This window comes from Euwallacea similis, chromosome 7 (assembly GCF_039881205.1).
Source record: "Euwallacea similis isolate ESF13 chromosome 7, ESF131.1, whole genome shotgun sequence".
Lineage (NCBI taxonomy): Eukaryota > Metazoa > Arthropoda > Insecta > Coleoptera > Curculionidae > Euwallacea > Euwallacea similis.
Window position 1 is genome coordinate 5,834,317 of NC_089615.1, and position 26,956 is coordinate 5,861,272.

The following is a 26,956-nucleotide window of genomic DNA, read 5'->3' on the forward strand; positions in this document are numbered from 1 at the left end:
TAAATATGGACTAAAAGATCCTGTAACCAAATTGAAAGAGGAACTTGAAACGTTACTATTAAAATGCAACAAATGCGTACTAGTACTGAAGCGCAAACAAAATATAATGATAATGATACTGTAATTAACAGTAACAAAGAGATAACGAAAAGTGAACAAAGTGAGCAATTGAGGCAATTAAAACAGTCAGATAATGAGGTTACGAATGCAAATAATGATACCTATAAAGATACCGAAGGAAGGTATCGTGTGATCATCAATCAGAAAATGAACAGGCACCTGACAAATTTATATATAATTTAAATGATAAATATCAAAATGGTAATTTAACCAAAAAACAAGTTGAGGAAATAATTCAAAATTTAAAAACCAAACCACAAATGTGTTTGTATGTAACTACACATCAAATATGCACCACAAAAGAAAAATCAAAAAATTTTAAATGTTTTCAGCACAGTATGTAATTTATTGAGGAATAATAAATAAATGTACATTGTGATCTGTGCTGATGCAAGTTCAAACAGAGATTCACCATAATGTTAATAAATTAATTTACTTTTTGCTCTTGACCAGTAACAAAAAAAAAGAATACACAGATATTTGATACTTTTATTATATAGATACTCCTTTTATATATATTATATAGATAGTCCTGTGGCCGCAAACTAGGATCTTTAGTTGTAGCCCAGTCAAAAAACGCATCAGACTCGCAATCAACAGCATAGGTAACGACAGCAGTATCCGGCATGTTTCCTTCATTCTTAACCGTAACATTTTCACTTAATATGTACACATCACATGGGTGCAGTTTCGTCAATCGACAAAACAAGGCTGTTAATGCCTTACCTACAGCCGAGTGGTATGACATACAAAATATCTGAAATACGAAATAAGCTAATCTTCGAATTAGCTCGAAATGAAAAGTTTTTGGCAATATCTTTTTAATTTCCGATACGCCATCATTATGATACCTAATTTTTTTGTTTTTTGATGTCAAAAATATTGAGAAGAAAAAATATGGTACCATCCCAATTGAATGGTAAAATATCTATGGAAGTAGGAGGTACTAAAGAAACCTATTCCTAATCGAGTTTCCAATAATTTCTAATATAAAAATAAATGGTAAGAAAGCCTTCAGGAAGCCATTCAAACGTAAAATTGTTTATGTACAGATTTATTGCTAATATTGAAATAGTTGCTTGCATAAGTCAGAAACATGCTATTAATCAAAATTACAATTCTGGGACAATCTTGAGAAGGACAAATTTTCTTTGCAGGATCACCACATGAGACTTATGGCTATTGCTTATTACATCATAACTATTGTTCAAACACTCGATAGGCTAATAAATGAAAAACAAGAGATGTCAGGAAAGCAAAGTATTTTATTAAAATTAAAAAAATAATATTAAGTCATGTATTTTATTTACCCTGTTTGCAAAGAATCCTATTAAACAACAAACAAAAAGAAAATTATAATAATATCTATAAATAATAGAATTTATCTATAATTTCTAAGAGAAATATATTTTTTGTCATTTTTCAAACTTGGAACACGGATATCTCGGAAGTGGGGCAATTGCCTTTAAAAATATCTCAAATCTATCGTCTTGATATGCTCTATAACCTAACCCAAACTGCTTTACAAAATGCCTTTTGATTACACAATTAAATTAGTTTCCTACAAAAGTTACATAGTAATAAAAATTACGAATTCTGGACAATTTGATGGAGAAGAATTTGTTCTTGCAATATTGCAACACATTGCTTATGGCTATTGTTCATAAGAGAAATAAATTTATTATATAAATAAAATTTATATAAATATATAGTATATAAAAATATATATATATAAATAAAATTATTACCATCTAAGTTGTTAAGTTTTAATAGACTGAGACAAAATGTTAAGGTTGTTAGTGGCTTAAGAGATGTTTTCTTTATTCTGGATGGAGGATGTATGTATGTTTGTATAACGAAAGTACTGCCTTGAACTGACAATTTTCTTACATTTTACTAAATCTGGAAACGTCGCATATTTCGTTTGTAAGATCAATCAGCTGGACCTTTACAAAAGGCGAGTCGTACCGATATTACTTCGCAGGTGACTCTCTCGAATGTTAACATTGCAGTGAGCAAGATGTTCGTAATGCGCTCTGAACTAATAATCGAGATAATGGGGTTTTCTTTTCTTATAAAAATTTCTGAGGTGCTCTATTAGTGTAAACATGACTTAGTGAGTGAAAATGAGTCGCGTTTAAATGATATTTTGTGAGTCAAGGTGGATGTTACTGACGTGCTTCTGGCTCAGCCTTTTGCTGCTCGGGGATGAGTTCCCACAGTTTCTTGTGGTTTACAATTAAGTTTTGTGAGGTCAATAAAAACGACGTAATTAGAATTTTAGTTGAAAATCGAAATAATTTGCAATTTTGGCTCTTGAAAGATACTGAATTTTGGAAATTAAAAAAAAATTGTTTTGTGTTTTAGATCTCAACTGTGTACGCTTGTGCTTGCAGGCGAAATTAATTCGAAACTCTGTTTTGAACATTTTTTTCAGGAATTAACATAAAATTCTTAGAAATTAATATTTATTTTTTTGTATTTCAGGTTTTAACTGCGTACGCCTGTGCTTGCAGGCGAAATTAATTCGAAACTCTGTTTTGAAGATTTTTTTCAGGAATTAAAATTGAATGTTTCTGTATGCGAAATTTAAAGTGTTTTCCAACGGGTCAAAAAATCAAACGCATCAAAAATACCAAGGTACATATGTAATTTATTATAGAATAGTAGTTTATAATTACGTGGACAGTTGATTGTGTGAGCTCAGAGCCATTTCCTGTTGGCTCCGAAATATAAAGGTGATTGTTATTTACGTACATTCATACAAATAGAGTAGAATTTTTAATTAAATACTACTTTGCTCAGATTTAACAAATATATAGACCAAAAATTAGTACCTCTATTACCGACGAGATTTGTGCGTACAAACTAACTGTTCAATACATTAGATGTTGTAGGTTTTCGCTAATTTTGAAGTTTTTTAGTTTAGCTAATTAAATAAGTAGCACGTGAAAAGAAATGAAAATTGATCTTGATCCATCAAATACTTTCTCAATCAAAGAAAACACTACATCCTTTCAATGAAATAAATATTTCCATCAATGACAAGTATTATTGAAAAAAACAGCAAGTTTATCTTTCTACTAACAACATATCAATGATGTATTGTCATTTCTCCTCGGAAGACTTGTTTCATGAGCTGAAAAAAAAGCAGATTATTCGTCATTGAATACAATTTAAAAGAAAGGTTTATGAAATTATTTCCAAGTAAAAGTTATACGTTAACCACTTGTGCAACGAAAGACATTTGAATAAAGGAGAAATATGAAGCTTTTCACTCCCGGATTGTGGATATTTGTGTTTTAACTTCCAGTTTTGTGGAATGTGGGTTTTATATGAGACGTTGCGGATACGAAGGGCAAACTCAACAAACCACCTATTGTCGAGTCCGCACTTCGTATCCGCAACGCCTCATATTTGAAACGCGTCTTTGCTGTTGTATCCAACGTCAAATCCTTAAGGAAAATAACATCTATTTTTTATTATTTTAACTTAGCTCCTACATACATAAAATTAATTGAATTTGTGTTTTTAAAATGTGATCAACATATATCTGTTTCGACCCCTGTCCTCCAATACTATTACATATAGTTAATGCTTACCTCGCCCCTCTCTTCCGATTGAGCTACCATCCCACACACGACGACCAATTTCGCATAGGCAGCTTCCGGGGTCATATCGTAACAAGGAATTATGCCTATTTCTTCCATACACTGCAATACCATTAATGCTCAATTTTCCCAGATTTAACACTTTCGACTGAACTTTTTTGAGAAGTTTAGGACCAAAAAGTAAAAGCCTAATTTGGCAGATATATAAAGTTCATGTTAACTTGGGAATATCTTTAGCTGAGTTAAATTAATAATTTAGCCGTTACAACACTTACTTTTCCCGTTTCGTAAATGAAACTAACTGATCCCTTAAAACATTGTGTAACAATGACGACAATAACCCCTCGCCCTACAGCATTTCGCAATACATCCAGTAGATCTTGCCGATGAGACGGGATATTTCCTGCACCATAGGTGATTAGCACTACTCCTTCTAAGGTCGGTTCCAAAAACGAAAGTAACTGCATTGTGAAAAAGTTTCAATAAAGCAATTTTAGAAACGCAAACAAACCTAGATTTTACTTCAAATAACTTGCCTGAGTCCTAGTTAGAGTAGGAAACATGTAGAGAATTCCAATATTTTCACATAAATTTGTTTGCACCATCAGCGGTCCTCTATCGGCTTTTTGTAAAATGTTCTGACGATGAACTAAACAGAAATTAAAATAAAATTTTATAAGCTATTAAGAAGTATATAAATTTAATAACATTGAGTCACGTCTAATCCAACAGCTCAGATGCCCTTGAGAGCTGTAACTGACATGTAATGTATATTGGTATATCACACTGTCAACTACAAGTATATTGAGTCTGCAGAAGAATATTCTACCAGCGCCATCTGTTGTTTCCTCTTTGCTTTATTTTAACCAAATTTTCGAATGTAAAGCAAAAGGACTTAGCGCACAGAGCTGACCTATTAGGATATTAAATATGAAATGTCCGATTTTGAATTAAAAGTTTGATTTATTATATCTCAAACAAGAAGTATTGCAACTAATCAAAATATGCGCTTAAACTATCAACACAATTTTGCCATCTTAACGGCAATTTATTTATGCCAGTAGCGGAAAAGCTTGGAGAACAAGAGGTAAATTCGAGAAATGCGTTTTTCACAGCATCTTCAGTTGTGAAAGTTTTCCCTCGCACAATTATCCAAAGCCTGGAATAAGTGGTAGTCAGTTGGTGAAAGGTCTGGTGAATATGGTGGGTGAGAGAAAATTTCCAAGTCCAACTCCTATAATTTATGCAAAGTTCTTTGTGCGACGTGGGGTCGAGCGCTGTCTTGCAAGAGGATTGGCTTATCTCTGTTGACCAATCTCGGCTGTTTAATTCGAAGTTTTCTCATCATTTCATCCAATTCGTTGCAGTACACATTTGCTGTAATCGCCTGTCTAGGTCTCATAAAGTTGTAGTGGATAATGCCAGCAAAGGACCATCAAGCACACATCATTAATTTTTTTTGGTGAATGTTTGGTTTCGGACTGTGTTGTGGCACTTCATCTTTATCTAACCATTATGCCGAACATTTACGATTATTAAAAAGAATCCATTTTTCATAACACGTAATAATGCAATGTAAAAATGGTTCAACTTTATGCCGTGACAGCAAAGAAAGACAAATTTCGAGGCGTTGGTTCTTCTGACGCTCGTTTAGTTCATGCGGAACCCATCAATCCAGCTTCTTTACTTTGCCAATTTGTTTCAAATGGTTCAAGATTGTTGAAATAGTAACATGAAACCTTGCCGCTAATTCACGAGTAGTTTGAGAAGTATCTGCTTCCACTATAATCTTCAGCTTATCATTGTCCACCTTAGTCATAGGCCTCCCGCGAGGTTCATTTTCAAGATTAAAATCGCCGGAATGAAGCTTCTCAAACCATCGACGTACTGTGCGTTCATTAGTCACATTTTCGCGAAAAACCTGGTTGATGTTACGAGCTGCCTGCGATGCATTGCTTCCGCAACGAAATTCATATTCAAAAATGACACGAATTTTTGACTTCTGCATGATTTTACAAAAATAGCTCTAATACAGATAATTTGAAAAGTAATCACAAACGAAAAAATCCTTTTGATAATGAAATGATATACTTTCATAATAAATTAAAACCGCGAACTGTCAAAATAACGTAACAGAGTTCGTCGATTGTCAAACTTAGTACCTAAAGAAATCGAACATTTCATCCTTGATAACCTAATATATCCAAAAGAAATGTAAATAAATATAAATAATAGTAGGAAAAATTTGATAAAATTAAGGCCTATTATGACTATGTCTAATTCCAGTTTTTCCTCTCCCCTAACGTTTAATTGACTCGAAATAAACCCCGCTGATAAGATTTAATATGCTAGATCTTTAGGGTGCTGGGAAAAATTAAACGCACAGCTAAAATGAAGCACCAAATCATAAGTCTTAATCGTCTCAGATTTTTTTACTACAACTGTTTGTATTCATCTTCATTGCTCTTGGACATAGGTCAACCCTGTGACCTAAATCCTGCTGTTTGTTCGAAGATTTAGTCAAGATCTGGCAAAAAAGATACGATAGATCAAACTGGTAGGACATTTTCCTGCAGGCTCAATATACTTGCCGTTGATATTCCCATTTTTTGTTTAAGCTTTAATCACTTTAAAATAAATGAGAACCGGTCTATGAGGTCCTCAAATTAATTAAACGCGCAAATGTCATGAGACACAAAGTCGTAATTCAACTATTTGTTGTTTTCAATAAACTTATTATTTCTAAGTTTTTCCAAATTTGTGAAGGTTCAGCACTTGGAATAGAACAATGACTTACTTCGAGTGTGGAATCCGGTTTCGGCCAATGTCGGAAAATTGGGAGAGTCAAAACAATCCAGGTGGGTAGAATGCATCTTTCTGACACGGTTTCCGCGCATGAGCTTGTTTGAAAAGTAGACGCAAACTTCCGGTATATCGGAGCAACTGGCAAACACCAGAGCTGAGAGAATGTTGTTTTTTGCATCGCTGGGATTTTCAAATATCGGTATCTACAAATCACAGATTTCCTAATGCAAATATGCTGGAATCCCAGCTTGATATGGTTAAAGTTATACACTGTGACTAAAAAAGTCCCGAATTATAATATTAAAAATAAGGCAAAGTAGGAAAAATGTTTAGTATCAAAGGCCGTGTAAGGTTAAGGGGTCAATTCGGCCCCCCACGGGCGATCGATCTGAAATTTTAACAATTGTCCCTATCACTCAAAGCACTTACCACATAAAATTTCAACTTCCTAAGTCTCACCATTCAAGGGTAGGACGGGGTTGAGGGTGAAAACTTTAAAACGCCATATCTCGAGAACTATTCATCGTACAGCGTGGGGAAAAATGGTGCGTCCTTCAGTAACCACCTTCTTATTTTCATATACTTGGAGATTTATCGGTTGATGCCAAAGGGCCGAAATCTCAAAAAAAAACTTAGGTGAACATAAACTTAATTATCTCGAAAATGGTTTGGAATAGGTATAGGTAACCCTAATACAGTTCGATAGAAAATTACATTTTCTACTTGATACTGCTTAAAGTTATAGAGTGTCCCATTTAAAAAAAAAACGACTTTTGCAACTTCAAAAATGTAAATGTTAGGAGCTGAATTTTGGACACCCTGTATAATACTAAGCCATGTAAATAGTGAAAGACTGAACCTAAGACTATGTATTGACATTCTGAAAAATATGGATATTATGTCTTTAATAACTACAGAGATATGCAATTTTAAAATTGGTCATTACAGAGGCATGTTTCTAATTCAAGGTCTCAATATCTCAAAAATGGTAAGAACTAAATATAGGACATTATACAGAAAATGTACCTAAAATATTATGTAGAATTTAAAAATAAAATAATATACTGGGGGTTCCATTTGAAATAAGCAAGTTACAGCTATTTCCGGTTAAACCGGAAGTGACAGCAAGATGAAAATATTTAAAAAAAATAGTATATGTCGAACTTAACTAACTCCAAATTTTCAAATTCGTATCACTTTAAGATCCTAGTAAACTTCTAATGAACGGGTTGGGTGAATAACCCTGTATACCTATACTTTGAATCGTTAGATCCCAAATACTGAATTTGATACAAATCTGATTCAACGTGGGTAGATACTTCGAGAGGCCCTCTACACAGTGTGCAAAAATGGTTAGTGTACCAAAGTGCGAACTCCTTTAAAGTCACCTAATTTTTTTTTTTGAGATTTCGGCCCATTGGCATCAACCGATAAATCTCCAAGTATATGAAAATAAGAAGGTGGTTACTGAAGGACGCACCATTTTTCCCCACGCTGTACGATGAATAGTTCCCGAGATATGGCGTTTTAAAGTTTTCACCCTCAACCCCGTCCTACCCTTGAATGGTGAGACTTAGGAAGTTGAAATTTTATGTGGTAAGTGCTTTGAGTGATAGGGACAATTGGTAAAAATTTCAGATTGATCGCCCGTGGGGGCCGAATTGACCCTTTAACCTTACACCTTTGTAAAATTTCTAGGGTCATCAAATGATAACACATTTCAATAGGTATGCGAAGATTTCCCAAAGAGCGAGACGTACCAATTTTTTTACTTTAAACGTATATTGATTAATTTTTGAATTCTACAGTTCTAGGGATGCAGAATTGGATATAACATATGTAAATTTTGCAGATTTTTCAATATTGCAATAAGCGGGCAAATTTTAGTAGAAGCTGCTGTTGGAATTGAATTCACTATTTAATCAATTACCTGTGCCCCAGTTATTATTATGGGTTTCTGTAAATTTTTAAACATAAACGATAAAGCTGCGGAAGTGAAGGCTAGTGTATCAGTTCCGTTCAAAACTACAAATCCATCGAATTCGTAGTAGTTTTCCTAAAAATTGTTCGAAAATATACCCGTCCAATAGAACGAACCTCAATATCAATTTCAAACCTCAATATTTTTGGCTATTATCACCCACTCCTTGGGTGTCATGTTGCTGGAATCCAGCAGAGGATGGTATTCTCTTATTTGGTAGGCGATAGCCTTGGTACAGGATGGAACCCTTTTTAGAAAACGACATTTTTGTTGACCTAACTCACTGACTAAATGCAATATTTTACTGACCATACTGGATACAAGAGAGCTTACCTTGTAATTAGTTCATGATTCCTGAGTGAGTAAATTCTAGCCAGGTCGGGATCGTGTAATTCTTGACACGTTTTAATCTTGCCGCTCAAAACATCGGGAGCAGGCACCAATACTGTTGAATAGAGCATTACAAAATATTTAAATAAAGATGAGTGAAATGGTATTTTTGTTCACAAAACAATTCTTAAATCTACTTGAGATGAATCATGAAATTCTAACTATCACTCCCTCTCACTCCTGCATTTTGCTGTTGACGAGAAGTACAACAAAAAAATATATATGATACCAACACGCCTTTCAATAATAATAATTGATTAGTATGCCCTAAATTGGGGAATTCTTTGATATCTATGAAAGGTGGTGTCAATCAATGACTGCCAAGCTGTCATTAATAATATGAAGCAGTTTGGTATGAATGAGTGAGCTTCAAGCATGTATAAAAAGTGAAAAAAAAGTACTCTATATGTGTTATGAGCTAGGTTCCAATGGCAGGTAGTTCTCATTTAAATATATACATATGACGGGTAGTGTGTCATTCAACAGAAATCCAACCAGAGTCCATAGATACAGAACTATTGACTCTGGCTGAAACTAGTTCAAACGAAGAATAAAAATGTAAAAAAGCATTAATTACGCAAAAAAGGAGAGAACTTAATAAAGTAGATTCCGTCTATAACGTACTTCCGGTTATTAAGTACGTTTTTTATTGGTCCCACCAAAATACTCTTGATTTTTTGCCAGTTATAACGTATCATGTATAATATTAACTCCGTTTATAGCGTCCTTTATTTTTTCTTTATTTCGTTGCTAACTCCGGGTGTAAAGTACATTTGTACGTTATAGCCGGATGGTGGTCCGGTGGTTTCCCTAAGGCGCCGAGGATTTTACAATACTCGATCGTGTGGAACAGATATGGGTAAAAACGGTAGTTTTAGTCTGATGCTTTTATGTTAGTGAATGCTTGATACTTTCTTGTTTTGCTCAAAATGGCAGACAAACGTAAGTTTATAACTGTTAAAGAGAAGTTAGACATTATTAAAAGTATTGAGAGTGGCATTCGGAAATCAGAAATCGCCAAACGAAAAAGTCTGGCAAAAACAACGGTTTCTACAATTTGGAGCAATCCACAAAAAATTAAGCTAGCCAGCGAAAATAAATCCCAGAAGATTAAAAAAATTAGAAATCCTGTACGTCAAAATGTAGATCAAGCTCTTCTACGATGGTTTGAAATTCGAAGATCCGAAAATACTGCAATAAGCAGTCCAGTTATGAAAGCAAAAACCGAAGATTTGTCCAGGGGATTACAAGGTGACGATTTTAAGTGTTCTACAGGGTGGCTCGAACGTTTTAAAACTCGACACAACATAAATTTTGGTAAAGTTTCTGGTGAAGCAGGAGATGTAAATAGATAAGTTGTCCTAAAGTGGTTAGATGATAAGTGCCCTGGAATATCGAAAAATTACAGCAGTGAAAATATTTTTAATGGGGACGAGACTGGGTTATTTTATAGGATGACTCCAGATCGTACCTTTAAATTTAGGAGAGAAAAATGTGTGGGAGGGAAGCAATCAAAATTAAGGTACACTGTTTGGGTTTGCGCAAACATGACGGGTAGTGAAAAATGCAAACTTCTTGTTATTGGTAAATATGAACAGCCAAGATGCATGAAAAATGTAAAAAGTCTGCAAGTAATTTATAAATCAAACACTCGAGCATGGATGACTTCAGTGATTTTTGAAAACTATTTAAAAGATTGAGATGAAAATTTGCGACGACAAAATAGAGAAATATTGCTGCTGGTTGACAATTGTGCAGCTCACCCAAAAACTCTCATCTAACAAATATCAGATTAGAGTTTTTGCCACCAAATTGCACCTCCGTAGTACAACCAATGGATCAAGGCATAATTAAATGTCTTAAAGCATATTATCGTAGATCCTTTATGTGCCGTCTGATCAAATCATTAGATAATAAAGAGCCCTTCAACATAACCATCCTGGACTCGATAAAGTTGATCGCCCAATCTTGGAATTAAGTTACGCCAGCAACTGTTGCAAACTGCTTTCGATATGTAGGTCTCGTAAAATCAACTGAGGAGTTTGATTCAGACGATGAGTTGCCCCTGGCTCAGTGGTTTGAAAAGTACAAAAATTCTGATATGGACTGTAATGACTGGGATGTTCCCCTTAGTAACTGGCTGCGTCTTAACTATCAAGATCTAACAAATCTAAAATGCAAACAACTCTAAAACAAGATCTAAAATGCTGAAACATATCTTGCTGAGTATGACAGTTTTTCGACAATTGATGATAATGTAATAGCAATGGAAACTTTAACGGATAATGATATTACTGCTGAAATTTTAGGAACATTAAATGATCATTAAAATTCTGATAATGAAAACGACGATACTCAACAGGATGAAGAAAAACCACCCAGTCTTTCTGAGGCACTTTGTGCTATTAAAAGTGTTATACATTTTTTAGAAACTACTAATAATGTACCTGATGATATTCTTCAAGCAGCCCTAAAAGTTGAAAGGCATATCAAGAATACAAAATTTATTGAAAAGTAGTCGGCAAACAAAAATAACAAGTTTTTTAACAGAAACAGAATAAATACAGTACTGTGTATATGTTATTCTATTTCTATGTTGTTACAATGTTTTTGTTAAAATTCATCATCCATTTTTTTTAATACATACATACGTACATAGTATATACATATATACTATACACATGCGTAGATATGTACTATGTACATATGCATCAGCATTTTTTTGTATTCATGTACGTATGTATTACATTCAAAATTTATGTGTACCTAAGTTACTATGTGTTATTAGATTTGTTCGGACTTTTAGATAAATAAAGGCGTATGTGCGTAACATACGTAATATGTAAAGTATATGAATTTTTTTAATGTATTTTTTATAGCGTACCTCCGGTTATAGAGTAACCTATTTTTGTTCCCTAGAGAGTACTTTATAAACGGAACCTACTGTATACAGTACAACCCATTATATAATTTCTATCAGTTTTTTTCCGACGCTTTTTTGATTTTGTTTTTCTGGGAAATTCTAACGAGTTTAATAAATTTCAACAATTTTTCCAAGTTAATTTTTACAACCGTTATTAACAGAGGTAGACATTGCTCATTGTTGTGAGTCGCCTATACTAGTAGGTGCCTATTGCTAATCCCATCAGTCTAGAACTTGCAAAGAGAAACATATACTATGATATATCAAATTTCAGCATATTTTTCTAATATAACACTAATACATCAAAATCAGTACAAATTATGTCGATATTGATGATACTAACCACCTTGATGATTCCTTTTCATCCCCACTGTTCCTCCGGTATACAAAACTAGCACTTTTCTCAGTTCCGCTAAGTCAGCCATGATTCCACGAGAGAGAGTCGAGAATCTAGAAAACTAAAGAGAAATGAGATTATCAACACATAGTCTTATCAGTTATATGTTCATTAAGTAATTAAAACAATTAAGTATTAGGTACTTCAAATATTAGTCTGCACAGAAAATTCTTACCCAAAATTTGAATACTCAAATTATTCATGCCCAGCTTCTCAATATTTGTTAGAAGACCTTATAACAGTCTTTAGCCAAATGAGATCGTGACTGTGTCAATTTAGGAAAGTGTCCTTTAAGTAACTATTGTGAATATTGGGCAATTGGCGTTTTGAACTTAAAAGCACCAATTTATATTAAATTTCATGCTAAAAATAAACCAGACCGTTTGTTCTTATTTGAATTACCTGCCGGAATTTAATAATTGTAGTGTTAGTAATTTTTACATTCGAGAGATCATTATTTTATTTGCTATTTATGACCATAACTTGCTATCAGACACTATATAGGGTAATTCAGAATTGCTCGGCACTATTTAAGATACGTATTCTCTAGTACAAATTAAAGAAATAAGTTTATATAAGCATTTGCCCGGTCTTGATCAGCAGTGGAATTACAGGGTGTTAAAAATTAAGAATTTTTTTTTTTATTGTGCTGGATCTACTATAGACAGAGCTTTCAAATTTGATATGCGTATTATCTAATAAATGCTGCTTAATGCGAGAGTAAATTGCCTCCAACTATTATACAGGTTAATGTATTTTCTGAGGTTTTGGTCTATAAAATCCTTTAGGAAAATTTGCTCGTACTCCGCGTGGTGAATTTTAATATTTTTCTTAAGTTTTTCAATCTACTACCTAATTTTTATCTCTCTTAATTTTTAGTCAAATTTTGTTCAGTTTCCTCATAAATTAATTTAGAAATTAAATCAAATCTACGAACCTCAAAGTTTTCGTTTTTTTTGGAATTTCGGCAGTCCATGATTTTTTGCTACTTTTTACACCATTTTTTAACAATTCAACAGATTTCACAGTATTATATGGTTACTTGACCTTTCCTGATAAACAAATTACATTTTCGTGTGACGAATCAGTCATAATTTTTTCGATTTTATATGAATCTCATATGATATCCAAAGACGAAAATTAAGCGAAAAACATGACATCTAAAGGATTTTACAAGAACTCAAATTCACATATATGAAAACGGATTAACTATTTTTGGAGACCCTTTATAAGTTATTAATAAATAAAACTGACAAAGGGATTATTAATATGACAAATTGGATATTTAACTTTATTTGCAGGAAAAATTCGAAGTAATTCTACTGCCTCCATTAATTTATTTAAACTACACAAGAGAATACTTGTCTAATTCAGACTTAATTTAGGTTAGAACACGCAAACAAAGCTAGAAGCATAGATATTGTCAAGCAATATCCTAATTTATGTCAACGCATAGCTGAGTCTGTACGTGGTGAGGCACTTTGTTATTTGTAATTCTGTGTTATACAGACGTATTATACATTCTCATACACATTTGTGGACAGTGTCTTACATTTTTAACTCTTAAGTAAGTGAAGTACTGACTTCATGCTATAAATCATTAAGTTTCTATACATGCCTCATAATGTAATTTTTGTATTATTATTAAGCGAATTGTGTACTTACCGCCCATACATAAAAAATAAAATCTTTGGCACCGCAAAAACTAGCAAATTAAAAGGGAATTAACCGAAGCTGGCAATGGCACACTTTCCTGCACGGAAAACACCTGTTGGGGTGAAAAATCAATAAGGAGTGAAAGCAAACTGAAAACAGGGCGAGGAACTCCACTAAATTTTTCGTGTTTCGGTGCCGTGGATGCGCATTGTATTCAAAGGAATTAAAAACTAGGGATTTGCGATAATTGCCATGGAAAGCTTATTTATATAGGGAATTTTAAAGGTTACATTCCGGACTTAGCAAGTAATCACTAATGTGTGCTCTGCAATAAGTAGGTAATGCAAAATGTATTTTACAGTTTAAAACAAACATACTCTTGCTTATTCATTTAATACGTAGATTGTTGAAATAACTTACTACCTTATTCGCGTACTTTTTGAACATAACGACTTTTTTTTTACCTCAAAAGTTCTAACCGCCAAAAATCCTACCGTTGCCTTTAAATCGGTGGATCTTGCGAGTACTTAATGAACTGTCCATCCTAACATCGCCTCACGTCTAAAACAACACCGTTAGCACCAATCAAAAATGTTGGTGAAAAATTGCTACATATTGTCAATTTAAAATAAAGGGTTGGTTTTTGCCTGCTTAAAATTGATAAGAAATAAAACTTAAACATCAATTTTTCAACTTTTTCTTTTCTCTATCACTATCGCCACTAACAATTCTCTTAAACAACACAGCTGAATCGTCCCCTAAACACCTGGTTTTGAAGCTTTGCTCCATCCACGAAAATTTTTGTAAATTGTCAAAAAACCGCTCCTTCTTCGGCACATTCAACTTGTTTAAGAGGACGTTACTAATGTTCGGAATGAGGGGTTGTAACAATATTCCGGTCACCCTTAAGGACTCCATTGCCAGATGTAAAACTGTCTGCAAATCTTCAGTTGTATTTTTGTTCTTTTTCAGTTCCCACGGTTTCAGGGTTTCAAAGAACAAATTCGCAGAGTGAAGAATAGCTATTATGGCATCAGCAGCTTTGTAGAAATTGTATTGATTGTAATGGGTTTCGCATAAACCTAAAATAAGATTTCAATGCCGCTCTTTAATAAATTTTCATTTACCAGCGTTACCTGGCAGTTGTTGAATATTTTCCAAGAGTTTTTTAGTCACGTCTAAAGAGGAAACTCGATTGAATGAATCAGTGTTTAATGCGGGAAATTTTTGATCAGGATTTAAAGCTTTGCTGCAACATCTACTGAGCAAATTTCCTAAGGTGTCCGCCAGCTCCGCATTTAACAATCTTAAGACTTTAGTTTCACTGTAGTCTGCAAAAAAAAACAATAAAGGCGTTTTACAAAATGTGCCGGCGAATTTAGTTGTGTAGTGAAGGAAAAGTTGTCTAATACTTCTTCAAATATATGAAATAGCTGGATAGAAAGCTAAGAGTCAAATATATAAATAAAAAATTGAAAGTTGATAAGAAATTAAGAGATAGTTTTATAGGAAACATCCTGTATTTATCGTAAAGAATGTCTTGAAAAACATTTGAACCAGTTACTTTTTATGATTGGTTTTTAAAAAATGCTTTTTTAGTAAAACTTGAAATTATTAATAATATAATAGTAGTCTTAAATAGAAACCAACATACTTCCATCACCATGATTTACTCCTTCTCTTAACAGGAAATATCTCAATCCATCGGCAGTGTAACTAGTAATCTTTTCCAGAGGGCTGACAACGTTTCCCTTTGATTTAGACATCTTTTCACCGTCAACAGTCCAATGAGAATGGCATAAAATGCTACGTGGAGGCTCTAAATCTGCTGCTATAAGGAACGCTGGCCAGTAAACGCCATGAAATCTAACAAAAGTATTTAGTTTATGTTCCAATAATGATTATTATATTCGTCAAGAAAAATCTTTGAAACCAAAATTATCCTTAAAAAAACTTAAATTGTAAATTTAGCATTTTTCACTTACTTTAGAATATCCTTTCCGATAACCTGAATATCGGGCGGCCAGCATTCCTGAAATTTCCCATTTGTGGTTTCAGAATACCCAGCGACTGTTAAATAATTGACTAGTGCATCAAACCAAACATATATTGTTTGATCGTGGTCATTTGGTACTGGAACACCCCAGTGAACTCGAGAAGATGGGCGAGAAATTGATATATCTGAGAGCGCGTCAGGAGAATAGACTATGTCCAGAAGGATTTTGTAGAATTTTTGAGGAACAACGGCCTTTTCTAAAAGCAATTTAATTTCATAACGATCACTGAATGCGAGATATCGATTACTATCTCTATAGCTTTAATTCGATTTAACTTTTCTCTTTCTCTTCCCATATTGAAATGTCGAGTGAAATAAGCGAAATATTCCCTTAAAATTTAAAGTAAACTGTATCGAAACGATTCTACGTATATTCGCAAGATGCCAGAAGCTAATCAAAAGCCGCTTTTCAATGATTAATTCAGGTCATCTTTATGTACAGAATTACCAGAAACTACACTGTGCAGTTTCACTATGTGAACCCAAAAACGAACGCAGCATAACACTACTTGCCATTGCTCCGTAACCAGTCTATTAAGGTCTGTTTAAATAAATGAAGTTTAAAAATATAGTTAGTTTCCTTGCTCCACTCAACTGGTTGTTTACTTTCAGCTGACACCAACACTTTTTCTCCATCTTTTATTATTTCGATTAACTGGGAGTCACTAAGAAACGTTTCATCCGACACGCAGTACCATCCTTGATAAGTAGATTGGTATATGAGGTCTTTTTCAGTCAAACGTGTCTAAAATTTATAAATTTTTCTAGTAAACATTCGGTCGTGATATTAGGAATTTTTCAAGTATATTCTTGTATACTGGTTTATAATAAATTAAAAGACAATAACATTCGCCCTTTACTAAGGGCTCGAACGAAACTTAACGTTAACTTGCTAATTTGCTAAAACGTTAACTTGCTAAAAAAGTTAAAAATCTGAAAGTGCTCCAAAGATCCGCACTCGTACCTAATTACTCTAATAAGGGGAAACCTTTTGAGCTTTATGAGTAACAACCCTGCTTAGAGTTGAAAAGGTTTTATGTAAGTAACAGACGTTTAAAATACACACATTATTGAAATTTTTAATAGAAATATAAAAAAAAATCATCTTACCCAAAACTTTTGTACAGTCGTTATATGTCTCTCTTCACTGGTCCTAATGAAATCAGTATACGAAATGCTAAAGGTATTTGCTAGCTCTTGATATTGTGAAGATACTTTAGTACAGTAATCATTAACACTGGTTCGATGACTCTTGGCAGCTCTTTGGATCTTTGTTCCATGTTCATCAGTCCCAGTGGAGAAGATAATTTTTGCCTCTTTCCTGGTTAAGAATTTCCACCTCTTAATTGCATCAGTTATCAGGGAACTGTATAAATGGCCAATGTGTGGTTCTTGAAAATTGAATTAGTGATGTATTATTGAAAAAAAAAATAATTGAAAGCAAATGATATTGTGTGGATGACAATAAAAGTAATAATTTACACATCCAGGCGTATCTCCAGCAATAGTTCACCTCGGCGCTATGCGCCTCGGGTTCGTTATTTTTTGCTCTAGACGAAAGAAATACTTTCCACATTGATGTATTTACTACTTTCCCTATTACTAGCTTTAAGATACTATTATTGCATGTATCGAATGCCTGTAAGGCATGTTTTCTCATGTTTTTCCTAAAACATACAGCTTATTATTTTCCTAGCTACTTAAATGGTTCCTGAGAGGCGTCTTTGCCATAAGAAATCTGTTTATATTTCCGGGAGTAATCAGTATCTCTTATTTAGCACTTTTTCACCCGCACGTCCCATATGCAATTTTGGCATGGGTCTCTACGCCCGATGCCACAGGACTCTTCAGTTTGCAGAGAAGAACTGCAGGCTGAAGAAATGTACGATTTATGATATCTCGATGATTGGCGATTTATACTCTTGATTTTGGAAATTCTTTCTCCTTTAATTTACATTCTTGAGAATTTGGTGAACATACGGGTTGAGCGCGACATAACATTCCCTTATTTAGGGTGTATACACATCATGCTTATTCTCTGTGATAATTTCATTTCAGTTTAATTTTATTTCATTTTATTGCCACTTTATTATTATTGTGACTGGTATTTTATTTGTAACATATGTGAGAATTATGCATTAACTGTATTAATTTAAATTTATAGTCAGCAGGTATGATATGCTTCGTCTACAGGTTAATTTGTAACTTGTGACAGTAAAGCTTGGGGTTCAAAAGGTTGTAATATTATCCTCTACCTGATACCAAGTTAATAGAACTCTTTTCAGTGAATTACAAAATTTTAATATGTATGTCTTACCAGCATTCACATAATAAATGGGAGTTGTTAACAGTGCAAGAGATTTCTTCGAACTATAGTTTCTTGTAATATAAAGCCCTTTCCAAAGCATTGAAATCAACAAAAATAAAACTCTTTGGTGGAAATTAATACGTTATTTGTTATTTAATCACAGAAACTTAACAGACTCAATGAGAGATCTCATATTATTACACAATTAATTGATTTGCCTTGTTTAAATTGTGCTTAAATATTGTATATTTTTTAAATAATTTAAAAAATTCAAACATTCAAAATTTAAATGCGAAAATCCTCGAGAGGTAGGTTAGGTTGGTATTTAAACTTCCAGATCAGCTGATTTGCTCTTCGATCATACTGAAATCAGCTGATTCCTTATTCATAAAACGTTGTCATCATCCTTTTCTTATACTTCGAATTCTGTATATATCTATCTTTATCATTCATTTTTCAAACAAGTTCATATTCTTATATTAGCGTGCATTAGAAAAAGATAAAAAGATGCCTGTCTCCAGTCGACGAACAATAAGCTCAAAATTTGAATCAAACTTGATAAGCGGTACTTTTAAATTAGTATCTAATTTATAGATACATTTTTTAAAGAATTTCAACTGCGACCAAATAATTTAAATAGCAAGAATAAACTTGTTAATTAATCAACAAGTTGTCAAGCTTGTACATATACACATTACTTTAGCGGTATTACATGTTTTTGAACCAGTTTTCCTTTTGCCCGTAGTGTGGTCACAAAAATATTCTCCTTAGAAAAATGAGCAAGACAAAGGCGGTAGATATATAAAACAGTACATTTTCTTATTGTGGAACATCCAAAATCTAAAATTCCCTTTGTTCAATGACAATGAGAAATAGTTAAGATAGATAGTCTTGATAATTGCAATCAGCTTGTTTGTATATTTCTATATCCCACTTCAAGGGGGCTTTCATTTAGAATTATTAATTGCTTATTTGTACTGTTCCATATTTGATCATAAGGGAAAATGAAAATTAATAATTTGGCGCCATGAAGTAGGCACTACTAAAGATATTACAATATCAACAATATAATACCTTTGTGGAGTTCTGTGGCCTTATATATCAATTATCTACTCGCTGTAATTGTATAAATACTCTCATATCGCATTGACGTTTCACTCAAAATTAAAACGCACTTAGCTTTGTTAGGGTTAGGCCACTGCACTCATTTTTTTTTATCGATGAACAATAATGTCACCTCATAATTATATACACATAAAGAAATTAACATAAACATTGAATGCTTTGCTTAGTAACAAATCTTTTAGTGTTATCCTTAAGCCTAATCAACTTGCATTCTTGGAGATTGTTTAACGAAAAATGTGTCACTTTAAACATAAGAGATATAATGAAACTGAAAACATTTCTAATATCCCATTGAACTAAACTGAATGATATTGTATTTATATCTTAGTTCCAAAACATAACATAATACTTATAAAACATAAACAGAAAAATACAAAGTTAATTATCCACATTTACCTCTTCTTTCTTAAGTTTTCTACACACAAAGAACACACTGTCATATTCATACTGGAGCATTGAACTAGGATTTTGACAATATTTTGTCTTCACTCCAGTTTCACATTTCTCCATTTTAAAGCCAACTTTTTGGATTATCTCACACACAATTTTAAAACTAGGTTCAATGCTTTTCTCATTTTTCATGTCTGAATAATGGTAAAGTAGAGGCCCCAAATTGATCCATACTCCCCCTGGCTTCAGTATATCATAAATTGTTTCAATAAACTGCACTACATTTGGGGCACAATCGATAAAAAAACATGTGGCCACACAGTCCCATTCATTTTTTGTTGTGTAGACTTCTAAAAAATCACCAGCTGTCATTGAAAAACCACCATCTTCTGAGGGCTTTGGCTTAATGTCTGGGAAGCGTGCGCTTGTTAATTGGTCATCAATACTGTGATTGTTGCAATACTGATGTATCCAAGGATATATCACATATTCATCAATGTTCTGGCACAAATTCAGAACATAGAAAGACACTATTAACATGAACAAATTGAACTCATTGCCTTGGCAAATAAATCCGCGAGATGCAATTTCAAAAGCTAGCCTACCAAGACCTGCTCCAGGAACTAAGACTTGAATTTGGCTTCTATCACACTGGTCTGGAGGGAAATTTAATGAGATCTCTTCAATAATTGGTTGGTAACACTGTTTCCGCTCAGTAGCTCCTAGAGAGCTCCAGTCTCTCATTAATTGTTTGAATACTGATTGCACTTTATCAAGACCATCAGGTAAGATCCGAGCATCTTGTTCAGGCAAGATTTCCATATTAGAATAAACGTTGTCGAACATGGTATAGGCGTGTTTTAGCACCAGAGGTATGAGTTCAGCATTCTTGTCAATACCTTCTTTCAGCATATCCAAATCCTCACTGTACTTAGAGAGTAATTTCCGATGGTGAAGGGGCAAAGATGCCACACATTTTTTCTTGTGCTGAATTCTCTTGTGGGAGAGATCCTTGTAGCTTTTGAATGTTTGTATAACAGAGAGAAAGTAAACTCTTTCTTCTCGAATCCCTTGTTCACCACTCATTGTGTTTGTTTTTGAACAACTGATAAATAAAAGCACGAAGTTTCAGTTCAATGTTCTATGTCACACTCTATACTGTATCAATACTGATCAATTTAGTGCTATTATCAACTTCTCATAGCTTTTAAATAACAAGTTAGTTCAAGAATGAAGAAGGGACTAATATTAACCCAAAATTTGAAAAAATCTAACCTCATTTGTCAAATCATTAAACTTTTGACAATTGACATACAGCTGTTTGCAAAGAGTGATTAGAATGTTTCTAGAACTCGGGCACTGCATTTACTAAGGGAAAGAAAGTAATAATACTTAAGGTACTAATAAGTACTATAAGGGAATTTAATTTTCCCACGACCCCTTACGAAAGTAACTACAACAAATGCATATAGTATGTCTGAATACAAACGCTAACAGACGCGTGTGTTAAGAGAAATAAATAAATATTGATTATATTGCAATGAACTGTTTTGGTTAAAATAAGATCTCGAGTTCAATCAGATGAATAATCGAACTTAATCCGCTACACAACGCCAAATCTAACTTCAAACTTGTAAAATATGCTCTCAAGCCATGCCTTAAATACAGCGTTGAAGTTTGAAGGTTTCATTCTTGACTTAATTTTTACAAAGGATTAATATGTATAGTTCTTGGAGGATTACCCTATACACTTCATAATGGGTAATCATTTGACAAAAAAATTTGGTAGTAAGCAATGAATAGTAAACATAGAGCGTTAATGAAGCTATTTGTTGTCTATCATCAAACACCTGACAAGCAACAGATATTAGATGAACTTATTTACAATATGCTTCTGGCATTTTAATGCCTACTTGAGATCCTTTTTAATGATCTTTCTTTTCAGCGTGCATTTTGATATAGTGATTTTGTATACAATTTTTTGCTTATACATACACAGCTGCTACATAAAAATTTCATAACAATATCTTGAGCGATTTTGCAAAATTTTTCAAACTACAATTTTAACATCTTTTCATATAGTAAAGTATTATTACTATTATTTTTTGATATAGAGTTTATGATTAATCTGTGGCGATTTATATTTAGGATGTCCACTAGTAACTGTCTTTAGTAAAAGAACCCAACACTGTGCGACATCGTCTAGTTTGCTCCCACGTGGCTAATCGAATGAAATCCCCACAGCTTTTAAATGTCAATGATTGACATTGACATATTTACATTTCCACATTTAACCTAAAATTTGTTTGAATTTCAAAAATAATTATTTAAAATTATATATTACAGCCCGATTTTTCGTTTGCGCAGTCCCATCATACTTTATTTGAAGGGCACACTGCGTAAGCTTAAAGTAAGCCATGTCCGGACGGGTACTATTCAGCCACACATGTAAAACACTGTTTAGCAATTTAGAACACCGATCAAATTTTGCTTCGGCAGTGCCGAAATTTAAAAATAAGCTCGGCAAGGGGCCTCTTCTCATTAGCTGTAAAAGAAAGGAGTATGATTATTATGCTGGTACACTATATAATCAACTAGATGAGGTGCCTTTAGCCTCAAAAGGATGGAATCATAGCAAAGCAAAAAATGACTATTTTACCCTTCTTCCCTTGACTAATGATATTCAAGACGAGTTTTATCCATTTGAGGAATCTGGTGTCCCTACAAGTGTAATTGAGGCTCTGAAGGGATATAATATTCATAATGCCACTGAGTTTCAAACAAGGGCTATTGCCTCTATTAAAAAAGGTAGAAAATACATTATTGATTATTTCCATATATCTTTAAACAATAAACGTAAATAAATGTTCTCTTGCTTATGCAAAAGTACAAATATGTTATTACTTGCAAATTTAATACAATAAACACACACACAAATAAATCCAAACATCAAAAAGTGAGTTAATATTAGAAGATTCATAATTGAGCTCTATATAAAAAAAAATCATCTGTTTTGTTCTATTTACATCACTATTACTGTTTATTTTTGTTAAAATAAAGTTTAATTTAGGGATCCATACTCTCTTAGCAGCTGAAACAGGCTGTGGCAAAACAGTTGGTTATCTATTACCAGTAATACAAAATTTAATTGAAACTAAACGATCAGACCAGTTAAACAGCCCAAGAGCTGTTATCCTAGTTCCTAATAGAGAACTTGTATATCAAGTGGGGGAAATTGCTGCCACATTGTGTGATTCTGTGGGACTAATAGCAAGAACACTGGTGGGAGGTATCTTTGTAGCAGATTATATATATATAATAGGGTAGCTGTAAAGGATAGATTTTAGGGAGAACGAAAAAAATGATGTTAAGTCCCTCATTTGCCGAGGTGGACATATTAGTTGCCACCCCAGGGGCTTTAGGTAAACTTTCTACTGTGGGAATCTACAAGTTAGGAGAGGTAAGTTTCTGTAGGAATTAATATAAGCAATTCATAACAGTCAGGACAGCACATTTTTTATGTCATTTTTCAAGGTTTGTATTTCAGAAACTTATTTTTCAATTTTCATGAACAAAAAATAGATTCTGAAAATCTGTTTCTTCTATAATTCTCTAATAGAAACTAATTTAGAAGAAAAGTTCTATTTCTGTGTAGAAATTTATAATTTTCCACACTAGTGCAAGAAAGATGATAAGGTTGCTATTTTGCTAGAATTCCTTTATAAAGTAACATTGACGTTGATATTTCCATATGGATTACCTGAAAGTGACTGTAATATCTTTATACCAAAAAGACTATCTGCATAACATTACAATGATAATTATGAAATAAATGTTACAACTAAATACAGAAGAATTTCTTTTTACTATTTATAACATGGAGAAAATAAGCAGTTTTTTCCAAGATCAGTGTATGTGAATGGCCCTAGAAGAAATAGACTTTCGGCCAAGAAATTTTTAAAATACAAGCTCTCAATAATAACGGAATAATGTGCCGTTTCGACCATTTTGATAAATGATTTAATTACAATCAATTAAAATCAAATTTAGGTACAAACTTTAGTGTTAGATGAGGCTGATTCTCTTACGGATGACTCATTTGTTGAAAGAATTGAAGCTTTAGTAAACAAAATGTCTCAGGCGCAGCTAGTCTTAGTTTCCGCCACATTACCCAGAAAATTACCAGATATTTTAGTGCCTTATGGAGAAACTATGAAACATGTACTTAACTTAACAACTAGAGTTTTTTGCACCTTTCTTTTTCTTATGCATATTTCAGGTAGTGTCTTCTAGGCTTCATAAACCTCTTTTAAACATCAATCAAAAATTTTTGCGTATTACACGATCAGTAAAGCCAGCTAATTTACTGCAAATCGCCAAAACTTGCAAAGATCCAATGTTGGTTTTCACAAATAGAAATGAAACTTGCAAATGGTTGGCAATGTTTCTAAGGGAACATAATTTACCATGTTCTAATGTCTGCGGAGACATGCATTTTGCTATTCGAATAGAGCAATGGAACCAGTTTGTAAGGTTAGTATACCTAAAAAATTTGGAATTGATTCGGAATATAAAATAGCAAGAAGCTTACATGTGCTTACTTAGTGAAAGTTGAGTATTGCACAACCTTCTTAACATTAAATTTAACGATATGTGTTCTATAAACTGCACCGAGCATATGAACTTGTTTGACTACTTAACGATAGTTACGTATTTATTAGTTGTATCTATAAACCAAGCTCTATTCTCTTTGAAGGTCTAGACCTTATCTTTACTAAAAATCATAATGAAGGAGGATATTACCTTTATTTATAGAACGAAACCATGACTATCTTGATAATAAAACAAAATATGTTGATTTAACTACTTTTCTTGTCATTTAAAATTATCATTTTCAAGGGGTGAAACTAAAATATTGTCAGCAACAGACGTCGGTTCTAGAGGTTTAAACACAATCCAAGTGAAGCATGTGATTAATTACGATTTTCCTATATATGCAGCAGATTACATCCATAGGATAGGGAGGGTGGGTCGTCTTGGCAGTTCTGACACTTGTTTCGTCACTAATTTCCTCACCAGCGCGAAGGAAATTAAACTTGTTCAGCAAATAGAGGTAAGCAAGTTATAAAGTACTATTAATGGTGATGTATTGAGCTTAAAATACTGGGATGCAAGCACATAACAAAATACAAATTTTCTGAGTGAACTAACTTAAACTAAGTTGATTCAATTATTATGCTATAGAGTTGTGTTTTTAGTTGGCAGTTAGGAAAGATCAACCTTTGCCAAATGTTGATGCAAATATCACCAATATAGTTCAGAAGAAGATCTTAAGAAAGATTAAAGGGGGAACTTAGCGGCTCGGAGAAGAGTTGTGCGTTGTTTTGTTATAGGTTTATAGATAAAAATAAATAAGTGATAACATGAACGCTTATCAAGGGTGTAGATATACAATTTTATTTATGGTTTCCTATATGTAGATCCCTTTCCATCCTTTTAGAAACAGAGCCTGATTTATTTATACAATTCATGTATACACGGTAGTTTAAAAATCAGGTACGACCACCAACTTTGTTTTTTCAAATGGAAACCTATTTTTATATTTATTGTTAAGTGAAACACATACTTCTTGACGTGTAAGTTGTCTATTTCCACATCCTTTCATAATCAGAATTTGGATTCTCTGTTTTTCTGTCAAATGACGAACCATTTTTCAATAAATCAAAAACAACAAAGAATACTACTTGGCATAAACGGAAACTGAACAAAAATAAAGAATAAAAAAAAACATGCGCATGTGTTTACGTTAAAAAAATTAATAAACAATATTCCATCATTTTTCTCATATTTACAAGCCCTCCATCATTTTTCTCACGCTTACGTTAAAATAAATAAATAAACCCTCTATCATTTTCTTTATGAAAGCTTACATCACCAATCTAGACACAAAATTAATTCTCAAATTTTACCTTTACTATTACCTACAGCATTAAAATATTGTTGTCTTATATTGCAAATATTCGTGATTGAGAGCAAAGGGCAGGTTTGTCGACAATTTACAAAATTTTAATTACCATTGCAAAGAGCTCGTCATTTCGACATTCAGGTTGAACTAACGTAAAGCGCAAGTCTTTCCACAATGTTTTTTTTTGTTTTATAGGCTCATCTATTTAATCTACGTTTCTTTCAACTAATAAAGTTCACACGACCACCCGTTGAGCAAAACACCGAATTTTAATAAAAACAAATATGTACATTGCTAAATATTCAAAGAAAAGCAAAAATAAATCAATAAAATATAACAATAACAAAAATTATGGGGCAAGGAGAAATTGTGAACTAAGGAGCAATTATCAGCTAATTTGCTATCAATATCTTTAAACAGTAACACTTATATGAATAGGGAGATTGATTGTCTATTGGGGTGTTGTATTTATACCGATCTGACGAATCGTGGATGCACTATAACTAGTTTATGCAAAGAAAAGGTGTGAAAATGTTATTATGCTGCGCAGCCTTTTTTTCCAAGAAAATTGGAACTAAAATCTGGCCGGATATATTATCAAAAAATGGTGATGCATAACGGCACATTACAGTTTTTTTAAAAAGAGCTGGATTTATACAGTTTATCCCGTAATTAATGGGACACAATTACTGTTAATGGTTGGTCAGGCGTAAGGGATCAGAAGTGTGTATGATTCTTCTTGTAGGGCTGAAGTGTGGGAATTCCGCAAAATAGCCGCCAAGATAGTCGTGGCGTGAATAATTACATTCAGACCACCTTGAGCTCGTACACTGCATCGTGCAAAAATCACCATGAACCTTCCTAACTACAGCTAAGATTTATTAATAACAAAGCAGTTATTTTTTGAAATATTGGACTTAATTTTTAGTAAATTTATTTTGTTACAGTGGAAATATATAATTATTGACGTTTTAAAAATGGTTCTTAATCATTTTTACTTGAAAATTATAAATATTTCTTTGAATAACATATTTAAGTGTTGCTTTTATCTATGTTTTGACTATGGAATAGATGAAAACCAGTTAATAAACAATATTGCTAGCAACATTGCTAACACACCAACTGAGTTTGGTCGCCAACACGTCAAATAAACAATAGTTATTCATAAAGTTAATCACATTAATGTTGTGTGGAAAAATCCCACTTCTCAAAAACTGAAGGAAATTACA

The 26,956-nt window shown here is 33.0% G+C and overlaps 4 protein-coding genes across 4 annotated transcripts; 1 reads left to right on the forward strand and 3 right to left on the reverse strand.

Moving 5' to 3' along the window:
• Positions 1 to 2,779: 2,779 nt before the first annotated feature.
• Positions 2,780 to 14,051, reverse strand: LOC136409930 (L-asparaginase-like). The gene is made up of 10 exons (XM_066391788.1): positions 13,893 to 14,051; positions 12,174 to 12,288; positions 8,851 to 8,962; positions 8,653 to 8,764; positions 8,467 to 8,592; positions 6,529 to 6,739; positions 4,268 to 4,380; positions 4,007 to 4,192; positions 3,723 to 3,833; positions 2,780 to 3,259 (listed from the first exon to the last, which is right to left on the reverse strand). Exons 2-10 carry the CDS (start codon positions 12,253 to 12,255, stop codon positions 3,215 to 3,217), a joined length of 1,098 nt encoding a protein of 365 aa, XP_066247885.1. The 5' UTR covers positions 12,256 to 12,288; positions 13,893 to 14,051; the 3' UTR covers positions 2,780 to 3,214.
• Positions 14,052 to 14,564: 513 nt separating this feature from the next.
• Positions 14,565 to 18,509, reverse strand: MetRS-m (Methionyl-tRNA synthetase, mitochondrial). Its single transcript, XM_066391901.1, has 7 exons — positions 18,257 to 18,509; positions 17,050 to 17,330; positions 16,453 to 16,684; positions 15,869 to 16,136; positions 15,538 to 15,749; positions 15,020 to 15,214; positions 14,565 to 14,965 (listed from the first exon to the last, which is right to left on the reverse strand). The coding sequence occupies exons 1-7, from the start codon at positions 18,345 to 18,347 to the stop codon at positions 14,565 to 14,567; spliced, it is 1,680 nt and encodes a 559-aa protein (XP_066247998.1). The 5' UTR covers positions 18,348 to 18,509.
• A 918-nt stretch (positions 18,510 to 19,427) lies between these two features.
• Positions 19,428 to 21,025, reverse strand: LOC136409951 (carnosine N-methyltransferase). Its single transcript, XM_066391814.1, has one exon. The coding sequence runs from the start codon at positions 20,846 to 20,848 to the stop codon at positions 19,751 to 19,753; it is 1,098 nt and encodes a 365-aa protein (XP_066247911.1). The 5' UTR covers positions 20,849 to 21,025; the 3' UTR covers positions 19,428 to 19,750.
• A 1,005-nt stretch (positions 21,026 to 22,030) lies between these two features.
• Positions 22,031 to 25,156, forward strand: Dbp21E2 (putative ATP-dependent RNA helicase Dbp21E2). Its single transcript, XM_066391912.1, has 7 exons — positions 22,031 to 22,570; positions 22,833 to 23,051; positions 23,110 to 23,222; positions 23,813 to 23,983; positions 24,042 to 24,295; positions 24,662 to 24,875; positions 25,021 to 25,156. The coding sequence occupies exons 1-7, from the start codon at positions 22,180 to 22,182 to the stop codon at positions 25,117 to 25,119; spliced, it is 1,461 nt and encodes a 486-aa protein (XP_066248009.1). The 5' UTR covers positions 22,031 to 22,179; the 3' UTR covers positions 25,120 to 25,156.
• Positions 25,157 to 26,956: the final 1,800 nt, after the last annotated feature.

Excerpts from the sequence above, each read along its gene's own strand:
- LOC136409951 (XM_066391814.1), bottom strand. The coding sequence starts at position 20,848 with ATGAGTGGTGAACAAGGGATTCGAGAAGAAAGAGTTTACTTTCTCTCT.
- LOC136409930 (XM_066391788.1), bottom strand. The coding sequence starts at position 12,255 with ATGGCTGACTTAGCGGAACTGAGAAAAGTGCTAGTTTTGTATACCGGA. Across the intron at positions 8,593-8,652 it reads TAATAGCCAAAAATATTGAG|GAAAACTACTACGAATTCGA; the intron begins GTTTGAAATTGA and ends AACAATTTTTAG. Across the intron at positions 6,740-8,466 it reads TAATAATAACTGGGGCACAG|ATACCGATATTTGAAAATCC; the intron begins GTAATTGATTAA and ends TGTGATTTGTAG.
- Dbp21E2 (XM_066391912.1), top strand. The coding sequence starts at position 22,180 with ATGTCCGGACGGGTACTATTCAGCCACACATGTAAAACACTGTTTAGC. Across the intron at positions 23,223-23,812 it reads GAATCTACAAGTTAGGAGAG|GTACAAACTTTAGTGTTAGA; the intron begins GTAAGTTTCTGT and ends AATCAAATTTAG. Across the intron at positions 23,984-24,041 it reads ATGGAGAAACTATGAAACAT|GTAGTGTCTTCTAGGCTTCA; the intron begins GTACTTAACTTA and ends TGCATATTTCAG.
- MetRS-m (XM_066391901.1), bottom strand. The coding sequence starts at position 18,347 with ATGCTTTGGAAAGGGCTTTATATTACAAGAAACTATAGTTCGAAGAAA. Across the intron at positions 17,331-18,256 it reads CATTTATTATGTGAATGCTG|AACCACACATTGGCCATTTA; the intron begins GTAAGACATACA and ends TCAATTTTCAAG. Across the intron at positions 16,685-17,049 it reads CGACTGTACAAAAGTTTTGG|ACACGTTTGACTGAAAAAGA; the intron begins GTAAGATGATTT and ends TATAAATTTTAG.